At 36.9% G+C, this 10,869-nt stretch overlaps 1 protein-coding gene across 1 annotated transcript in view; it reads left to right on the top strand.

The window, feature by feature from the left end:
- The first annotated feature begins 425 nt into the window (after positions 1-425).
- Positions 426-10,869, top strand: part of LOC124375501 (vacuolar protein sorting-associated protein 13B-like) — a 95,866-nt gene continuing 85,422 nt past the window's right edge. Inside the window, 5 exon segments of the mRNA XM_046833914.1 lie at positions 426-540; positions 2,465-2,629; positions 4,580-4,723; positions 7,126-7,228; positions 10,257-10,424. Of these exon segments, the coding sequence (XP_046689870.1) occupies positions 2,483-2,629; positions 4,580-4,723; positions 7,126-7,228; positions 10,257-10,424 (562 nt within the window). The 5' untranslated portion in view covers positions 426-540; positions 2,465-2,482.

The raw sequence follows: 10,869 nt of genomic DNA, 5'->3' as shown, positions 1-10,869 counted from the left end.
TCCCTCATCAAAAGAAGCCTGTTCATTTCCTTAATGAGATAAAAATTTTAAATATAAAATCTATAGGGATGTGTACATGCAGTTAGTATCACAACTACTGTGCAGTAGAATAAATATAGTCTGGATGATGATGGTCTGGATGAGTTGTGATGGTGTTTTTATTCTTCTCATATTTATGAATTTGATCTTTGGTATTAGCGCCCTCTTCATGAAAGTTCGGCAAAACATTTATGTATCAATAGACTTAGAACATATTTTCTTCTCTTTCCCATAATGTAATCATGTGCTCTTTAAAACTGGTATGATATCTTTTCCCTGCACTATTATATGTGAATGTTTGTTCTGTATATTTACTCCATGCAAATAAAACGAGTAACTGTTTCAGATGTAGGTCATGCGATCCTGTTGGGTAAGGAAGTGATGTCATTTTTGGGCGGAAGTTATGATTGAGTATACGGAAGTGGCTAATATTTGGAGTGTAAAATTGGGCAAAGACAATGAATAAAAGTTGAACCATCACACTGATTTCATCCAGGAAAGGTAACGCTGTATTTCTGTACTTATTATATTAGATCAGATCGGATGCAGGGACTCGTTCTGTTATTGTGTGCTTCAGTGTGTGTTGTTGGTTGTTAGCTGTGTACCAAGACAAGCGTACATGCAACCTGGGGGACTGAGTTCTGGTTTCAGAGTTCGAGTCATCCTGAGCATAAATACTCCTAAATTACTGATCACATGGACGTGTGTGTCGATCCTACTCTAGAATCCCGTTTGTTTCATGAACCTGTTAGTTTGGACGTTTATTTGTAAACTTGCTTGCTGAGAGTTGCCCTGGTTGCGTATGAAGTAGAAAGATTTATATTCGACTTACGATATTAAATTGAAGGGACTGTTGAGAGCGAGTACAGACTTACAGACTTACAGCACGACATATACACTTCCTGTTCTGGTCTTCTGTCATACCTGGTTTCTCTCATCGGACTTGGGATATACACAATAATATATAATAATAAATAATGACATATCCAGGATGTATGTCTGGATACAGATGTGTGATCTTTAATCACCAATAAAGAGTTAATGGATTAGACTATAAGAACATGTAGAATAAACTGTCTTTGTTTTTGTCCCTCTCTGTCTTCATGTCTCTCGCTCTGTCTCTCTATTTCTCTTTCTCTCTCTTTCTCTGTTTCTCACTCTCTCTGTTTCTCTTTCTTAGCCTTTCTCTCTCTCTCTCTCTCTCTCTCTCTCTCTCTCTCTCTGTATGTCTGTCTGTCTGTCTGTGTCTCTCTTGCTGAAACATATTAAGTCTAAACCCTTTCTGCAAACAGAAGGGGACGTGTACGTGCAGTCAGTGCGACAACTGCTTGTTTATATATGTATTGTAAATATAATTAATATAATTTTGTGCAAAATATAATTTTATGTATATAAAATTGATTAAATGTGTTTCTTTACTAGAGCTAACCCGCTTCATCATGATAATATGCCTTTCCACAAAGTAGAACCCAAAAAAGGGATGGTCTACAAATGCTGGCCCACCCCCTTTCCCCACTCCCAGATTAAACATGCTCCTGGGGTAGCAGTGATCCTGTCCCTTACTTCTTTCCAGACCTGCCTGATTGATTCCAATTGATTGCTTCAGGTGCTGCCGTGAAGATCATGAAGATGGATTTGTGTCTGCCACAATGTTCTAGGACCATGAGCAGTTTTTGCATTCAAGCCAGTGAACAGTTAATAACCAGCAATGATGAAATTATAATTAAAGGGACATTCGGTGTCACACAGATGAGGATAGATTCTTTTTTCAGTCTGTTTTTTTTTCCTTAAGGTTTCTCCCTCACATCATCTCAGGGTGTTTTTCCTTGCTGCTCTCTCTACTGGCTTGCTTATTAGGGATACCATTATAATGGATAAATTTGGCAATCTGTAAATAAAAAAAAAAGTATATTTATTTACCTCTGTAAAGCTGCTTTGTGATAATGTCCATTGTGAAAAGCACTATACAAGTAAAACTTTATTAAATTAAACCTCGCTTATACTCTTGAATAGACAGACGTGTAAATACAGATGGACAGCTAAATGCATTCTGCTGCCTTAAGTGTTTTATTCATGTTGTAGAGATATGCAGGCATGATTTAATGCCTCTTAGGCATATTAATCAAAGACCTGTTCAGATATGAACAGCAGCTGATGATATGTGTTTTTTTGCAACATGCTCAGTGTCTGTACTTTTTTTCTGCAGAACTCTTGATCAACGCAAAATATTTCCTGCTAATAAAAAGACGTTTGAATGATCTAATATAACTAATGTAACGAAGTCTGTAAATATTGCTGAGTTGGAATACAAATTAGAGTGTTACTAAACAGTAAACCACCGTATCCAGTTGCCTTCTACAGGAAATAAGTTAGTTCATGTCTCAGCCATGTCCAACTTTTTCTCTACCATGATTTCTCTGTTCAGGGCTCAGAGATTGTCAAGATGCTGGAGTCATATGTCACTCCACTCTTGATGAGCTATGTGAACCGCTACATTAAGAACCTGAAGCCTTCTGATCTGCAGCTCTCACTTTGGGGGGGTGATGTGGTGCTCAGCAAGTTGGATCTCAAACTGGATGTTCTGGAGCAGGTAAAATATTTTTTTTTTTTTTGACATTGTAGGGAAAATGTAAGCTTTTATTATTTCATTGTGACCCCTACATCAGTCTGTATCAATGAAAATGCAGCTATTGTCCATAAAATAGTAAAATTGATTAAAACTCTTTTATTATTGGATTGACTCCAAGGATGGATTTGTTTGCCAACACATCTCACAGACTCTGTGAACCATGCCTGAACTATTTTTAAGGCTTGATAATATATTTAACCTGCTAAAAGTGGCCACTGCTATCAGGGAATATATTTGCTTTGAATAGGCGTACTTGGTCTGCAATGGAATTTAGGTAGGTGGTATGTGTCAAAGTAGTATCCCCATGTATACCAGGACCTCTAAGTGTTTCCAGCAGAACATTGCCCTGAGCATCACACTGCTTCTGCTGTTTTGCCTTTTACCCATAGTGCATTGTATTGCCATTTCTTATGCAGGTAGGTGATGTACACTTACCAGACCACATATGACTATCTATCTATCTATCTATCTATCTATCTATCTATCTATCTATCTATCTATCTATCTATCTATCTATCTATCTATCTATCTATCTATCTATCTATCTATCTATCTATCTATCTATCTATCTATCTATCTATCTATCTATCTATTCATCTATCTATCTATCTATCTATCTATCTATCTATCTATCTATCTATCTATCTATCTATCTATCTATCTATCTATTCATCTATCTATCTATCTATCTATCTATCTATTCATCTATCTATCTATCTATCTATCTATCTATCTATCTATCTAAATAAATAAATAAATAAATAAATAAATAAAAAAAACCTTGATTCCTGATGCTTCAAGGCTCTCAGTAGACAGGGGTCAATTTTCACTAGACATTTTCACTAGTCTGCAGCTATCCAATGTTCTGACACTTTGCTAACATTGTCAGCGATAGCAATTTTAGCATTGCATTCTAAAGGTTTTCTGTGGGTTTGGCCCAGAAAGGCACAGTCTTTGCTTCCCATTTGCATCAGGAAGCACAGGGCAGCAATGACACTAGTCCAGCTTTCTAGTTGTCCCTCCTTGGACCACTTATTTGGAGGTACAATGCCCAACAAGACTATTGTTTAGAAGATTCTCTGACCCAGTTGTCTAGTCATTACAAGGTAGCCCTTATAATAGTTGCTCAGTTTAACACTTGCATTTTTGGAAGCTTTTTTCCTGCTTGCATCATATCAACTTTGTGAACTGACTTGCTACCTAATATATCCCACCCCTTATACAGTGATATTGTAAAATCCGCTATTTCTTTGCTCTTATTTGAACAGTGGATAGTAATATACATTTACTCTTGCCATATGTTTGTTGTTGTGATGTCACTGACAGGTTTGGTTTAGGTTTGATATCGTGGTTCACATACATCATCTTTTGACCAAGTTTTCTTTATATTTATTCAAAGTTTTATTATTTTAGTATTGTGGTATGTATATTCTATGAATGACTATGAAAGATCTTAGTGAATGATGATGTACATTTAGAATACATTTTGTAGAAATGTAATTTCTTTTAGTTTGCCTTTAATAAAAATGCACAAAATTGATAATGACCACGATTGAAAAGAATTAAGATGTTTCTAGAACTCTTTAGCTGTGTTCTGGCCAGATTCCTGTTTTGTGTTTCCACTGGACTGCAGAAATCCTGACCCATCAAAAAAAAAAAAGAAAAAAAAAATCATGTGAATTGTATGGTGTTATTTTATATGCTCTAAACATTTTTATATAAACGCAGGGGCTTAAGTTGGTTGGCATTGGGGTTGGTCCTTCTGAAATCTTATTCTCTAACCAATCAGTATTTACCATTTACGTTTTAATAACAAATTTCCTGTTTTAATGCAGTGCTCAGGCTCTTGAATGGGATTAACTTGCGACTTATAGTCTGTTTCTTGTCTGCATTGGTGTGTTTGTGGTACAGGAACTGAAGCTTCCGTTCACCTTTCTAAGCGGTCATATCCATGAATTGCGAATCCACGTACCATGGACCAAACTGAGCTCGGAACCAGTGGTTGTTACAATCAACACCATGGAGTGCATCCTGAAGCTGAAAGATGGTTCTCAGGTGGGTAAGGTAATTTATGCTAAAGCACACAAATAAATGAAACAATATTCTTTGCAAGTGAAGCAATTATTATTATTTTTATTCATAGTGTATTTTGGCAAAGTAAACAAACATAATATTCTTTGTAACGTTTAAAGAGCTCCCCAATTCCAAAAAAGTAAAAAGTGATGATGTCTTAAAAAAAAAGATGTTTGTAACCCAGAGCAGTTTTACTTCAATCTATATTAAATGAGCTTTTGTTCACATATGGTAGAGCTTTAACCTGCATTTGTGGATTCCATAGTGAAATGATTTCCGAAGGTGTTTCCAAACCCATGCAGTGATTCACATAGAGCTTGTGCCTGTTTGGAATGAAGTGCCACCTCAAGACCAAATATCACGTGCATCTAAGATTGATATTTGTCCTTTTCTCATGGGATTTCTCCAGATTGTTGAATTTCTTCCTTGATATTATTTTCTGCAGATATTATTTACTGTAATGATATAGAGTGTATAGACTGTCCTCAGTTTAAACATTTGATAGGTTTTCTGTGTTTTATTGTGAATTTTTGTTTCTGAAATACAGTGGAACCCGGTTATGTCGATGTCCTAGGGGGTCGCCAAAAAGCGTCGAGATAACCGATGATAGAGATAAACGAAAACCAATATGGCGGCAATATATTAACGTGCTTGAAATTTCTTTATGCACATGATGTGCGTTAATAAATGAGAATGTGCATGCATGTGTTTTTGGAGGGGTTTTTTACGATTTGTTTAATGAAGGCATGTTAAATGGCAAATTTTCCCCCTTTGTGCTCGAGATATTAGGGTTCGGCGACATAAAAAAGTCGACATAACCGATAAAAAAATGCTTAGACAAAGCGAGAATTTGGCGGTTCCACTTCAAAAACGTCGACTTAATAGGGTTGTCGAGTTAACTGAGGTTGAGATAAGTGGGTTCCACTGTACTAATAAGCCATCTAAAAACACCCATGCCACTGAGATCACACTTTCCCATTTCTTATGTTTAAATGGAACATGACGTGAAACTCCTGACCTACAGACCTTTATATGCATGATTTAAAGCTGTGTTTCTCAACATGTCAGTCACGACCCATAAGTGACGGAAACACAGAATTGTTTTGAGTGGGTTTCTGTATGTGTAGTCAAAGAAAAGACAAAAAGTGATTGAAATATTTTTCTGATGTTTTTATTCTGAAAGCCATTGACATGATTACCCTGATTGAAAAGTGAGATAAGATATATCTTTATTCATCCCACAGTGGGGAAATTTCATTGTTACAGCAGCAAAGGAAGGAAATGTGCAAATAAATAAAAAAGTATAGACATAATACAAGTATATACATTACAGAGTATAAATACAGAAGAAAAAGAAAAAGAGACCACCAACAAAGTAGTTACACTTTCAAACATATTGCACATAAGTAATATTACATGGTTTAAATTAGTGTTAATGCGCAGTTATTGCACAAAACTTTGTTATTGTTATTATTGCACAATTAAAAACACTGATGTGGTTTTAAGGTGATTATTATGGTAACAAAGTAAACTTTTACTTTAACAAAGTATTTTCTTTCCAGGAATACATATAGCGAAACCCCACTATGACCCTGAATATGTAAAATATGGATTTAGGTACATTCATAACATAAGATAAGATATACCTTTATTCGTCCCACAGTGGGGAAATTTCTTTCATGACAGCAAAGAATAAGTTCTCTATTGATGGGATTTTAAAAGAAACGTCAAAGTTGTGAACCACAATAAATGATGTGCCAAGGACTTCCTGTGTTTTAAAAATGTATGCATAGACCTGGGCTCTAGGCACATACAGCTGTTGTTCCACTCTGAAGTTTTGGCAGTGGAGCCGTAACAGTGACCTATAAGACATATTTACATAACATTTAAACAAAAGAAGAGGTTCTTACAAATTAAGGGCTTGTGGCAGCTGAAACTGTCCCCATGTTACTTGTGGTCCTGCTTCTGCCGGGCAGACGTTACACTTCTTTTTTCCCAACAGATACCATATCTGTTATCTTCTAAACTCTAGCACTAAACTACTTGAGTGGCCTTTATTGCTATTTATTTATGAGCTTTATTTTATAGCTCATCAGCCTCAGCTCTCCTTTTCATTCTTCCTGTGGTGTACGCACATTCCAACATAATTTACATACACACACACACACACACACACACACACACACACACACACACACACACTTTAGCTTTTTGACCTGAGATTTAAAGTTTATTTATACAACCTAGCAGGGGCTATAAACCTAGGAGGGGCTACTTAACATGTGCCTGTTTCTGTTCTCTCATCTAACACTCTCATCCCCTTTACTTTCCTCTGTTCCTCATATGGTACTTTTACAGGAAAAATTTATGTTTTGTGTTTGTAGGATGAAAATGAGAGCAGCACATCCAGTTGGAGTGCCTCCGAGAAGAATGTGCCTAAACCTCGACGGGTCCAGCAGAGTTCCCCTGACCCTGACTTACCCCCTGGTGAGTGATGTCTTCAGGGCCAAAGTGTTGGCTCTTATCAGACACAAACAACCATCTTGTGTGTCTTTTTTCTCTCAGTGCGTTTTGTTTACTTACTTCTCTGTAGAGTTGATTAGGATTTACATCAAATAACTTTTGTTCTAACTTAAAAAAACATATTTTTATTTTTTATTCAACAGCACATTATTTGTTCAGAAACTATATTTATATTAGATTATATTAGATTATTATTCTATCATTTAATGCAATTCATTTATTGCAAGTTATATTTGTATAGCCTTTCACAGAAAATGTTATAAAAATGTATTTGTGTGAAGCCTTGATTTATTAATTCTTTTAACATAATGTCTAGCACAAAACCACACACCCTTGATCTGGATTTTGTGCTTTTTAATCTGATATTTAGCCAGGAAATCCATTTCATTAACAATCAAAAAAGTATAATCATTGGCAAAAACACATTCTCCTGGCTGACGGAGACCTATTATTCTCTTAACTTATTACTAACCAGTGTCAACATACAGACAAATATTTAATTTAAGTAACACCATCTGAAGGACCGTGTCAAACTCAAAAGTGTTCATTTAGCCCCATGAAGAGCCATAGAAGAGCTTGTTCAGTAGAGCAGTTAAGCGAATGAGTTTATTGTGTGTTTAGGGAGGATTTGCTTGCATGGGCTTAAATGAGATGACATCCCACCTGACACTGCAAACACACATTCCCTCACTTTGTCCCATGAGCCTATGATTTAAGAGTTTACACTTCATCTCAGATGCACACATGTCTATGTGTTGTGTAATGCTTGATTATGCCAGAAGAAAACAACTTTGAAGTTATCGCACTGGGTTTTCCTGTTTCCTTGAGAACAGAGCTCAAGTATAGCAGGATTCAAATGCCAGAAATAAGGAGTTCAGAGTTCACTTGTGTACATTTTATTCCCCCAATAATGATAATGAGAGGGTACTGCTCTTTTACCAACTGAAGAATGCACTGCATCAGCTCAGCAGTAAATCTTCTGTGGTAATGGGATGGAACTGGAACTGCACTACCAGTCTCTTTGTAGAGAGGACTAGGGAGGAACTGCACTCTCACATTTCTCCCTCCCCACATTAACTCATCAATCAGTGTGTGGTTAAAGGTAGTAATATTAGGATTTCTGCAGTAAGACTGGGCGACTGGGCGACTGGGCGGGTCTTACATTACAGAAACAAATATTTAAAAAGTAGGGTTTTTAAAGAGGTCGTGTTTTTCACAGTTTTATCAGATATTCATCCTGTTATTAAATGTGTAACAATGTTTAAATGATACTAAAAGTGTTTTATAAAATCTCATTTGCTACAAGGGATTTTGTTGACTATTCAGGACATTTCTGGTTTGGGTGGAAACAAAGGAAAGGGGATTTTTAACAGTAGATTTTAATGGTGGGAGATGGGAGATGGGAAAAGCACAAGTTGAGTATTCTGTCAGAAATACACATCACGCCCATCAGGGATGGCAGAGAGTTTAATTTAAGAACCCGAAACTGAAATGAATTCAATAGAAAGTAAAGCGATATGCAGGATTGATGCTGGAATGAGCATTGTGTCTAAAATAAAGATAAAAGCTCTTTCCTTTATGACCAAGTTAAGCAGCCCTAATAAGATCGTATAGAACCCATGGGCCTTACCCAGATGTGGGTACTCCAGCGTAGAGGACTCCAACTGCAGTGACACCAATACACTATTCTGTCCTGAGAGGCTGACCCTCAGTGCTTAACATCAATAAAACCCTAACTAATGAAGACCACAATCTAATCAGTTAGCCCAAAATGACAATATATATATATACAGAGTACCGTAATTTCCGGACTATTAAGCGCACCCAAATATAAGCCGCACTCACTGAATTTTACAAAGATTTTTATTTTGAACATAAATAAGCTGCACCTGTCTATAAGCCACTCCTACATTGCAACTAATAAACTTTACACAGGCTTTAATGAAAGACAGTGTCTGTTACACGGCTTGTATCTAAACAGTAGCCTACCAAGAAAGTCATTGTTCACTGTCTTCCTCCTTCCTTTTACGACTATCTCTCGAGAGTTTATCTTTTGGCATCGCCGTGCGTTTAAAAATCACCATCGGTGAAGCTTTTCTCCCGATGCCGTGCAGCACAGAACACAGGTGAAGTGCGTTTTTTCATGCCCGGTTGTTTTCAGCGTGACGAATGATTCACATTTCCTGTAGACAGTCCGAGTGAGAGGCAGGTCAAACGTCAGAGGAACCTGATCCATATTTATGATGTGGTGCGGCCCGATTCAGTGGGAGCGCATCTGATTTAATATAAAGAGTTTCATTGGTTCACTTTAACCCATTCTGAAATTTAATTGGTCTAATGTTATGGGGCTCAGTTTTTTGGCTTGAAGCTTGTGAAACCGGAAAACACCCAGGAAAAATTCATATATTAGCCGCTTTGTTGTTTAAGCCGCGGGGTTCAAAGCGTGTGAAAAAAGTAGCGGCTTATAGTCTGGAAAATACGGTATATATAATATATACAGAGAACAGGATACACCAAAAATAAATGAACTGAGGTCTGGTGACACTGGAAGAAAGCAGATGAACAGAGTGCACAGAGATGGGGATATAGTCTGATAGGGAGGGTGTTGGGAGAGGCGGTCTGAGTGCTTCTCTCCTGGTTCAAGGAGACTCTGCAGTCTTTATACTGTAGTATACCGTGTTACCAAAATTATCTGTTAGGCCAAGCTCCGAGCAGTGTCAGTGTTTTTTTTTTTAAACATGACTCATAGGTTACACGAATTGTGTGGGAATATAGGGAAGTTTAATCCACTGAGGACAAATTAATCATCATTTTAGAGTTTAAGAGTATTCGCTTATTCTTTTGTTTGTTCATTTGTTAGTTTGTTTTTTCTCTTTTTGTAAATACTGTATATTCGATTAAAGGTTTTATATTTTCATCCATCCTTAGAGATCTCTGACATGTATATAAATGATAATTTGATGTCTCCCTCCCTACCTCTCTTTCTCTGCAGGCTATGTACAGAGTCTGATCCGCCGTGTAGTAAATAACTTAAACGTTGTGATCAATAACCTGATCCTGAAGTATGTGGAGGATGACATAGTGCTGTCGGTCAACATCACGTCAGCAGAGTGCTACACAGTAGATGAGCAGTGGGAGCGGGCCTTTATGGACATCACCCGTAAGTTTTCAGATGCTACCTAGTGTAATTCCATGAAAGTGAGTTTAACTTTGATGAGTGTTACACCCCTTCTGTGCATGCTGTTAACTAAGTCCATCATCTTGCTGTTACTTATCACAAACAGGTTCCATTTTGGGTTTTTTTTATACATGAAAAGCCGAGACAGTCATCATTTTTGTACTGCTGTTTTCAGCATAATACCAGTGGTATTTTTTGTTAAATTAGGATCAACAAAATGAAAATGAGTTTTTGAGTTATCAGTTGTTTTTGAGTTATCATTGTATTATAGATTGAACAGTTTTTCATCTAAACCAGCAAAGCATCTTTGACCATCTCTCGTCTTCCCACATGGCTGATATGTTAGCTCCTACTTGCAGTCTTGCAGTCTTGCTGCAGTTCTTTTTGTGTTGCTCTTTCTTTAAACTTCTTGATCCTTTAACCTGCT

Source organism: Silurus meridionalis, chromosome 21 (genome assembly GCF_014805685.1).
Source record: "Silurus meridionalis isolate SWU-2019-XX chromosome 21, ASM1480568v1, whole genome shotgun sequence".
Classification (NCBI taxonomy): Eukaryota; Metazoa; Chordata; class Actinopteri; order Siluriformes; family Siluridae; genus Silurus; species Silurus meridionalis.
This window is presented reverse-complemented; position numbering and strand designations above follow the sequence as displayed.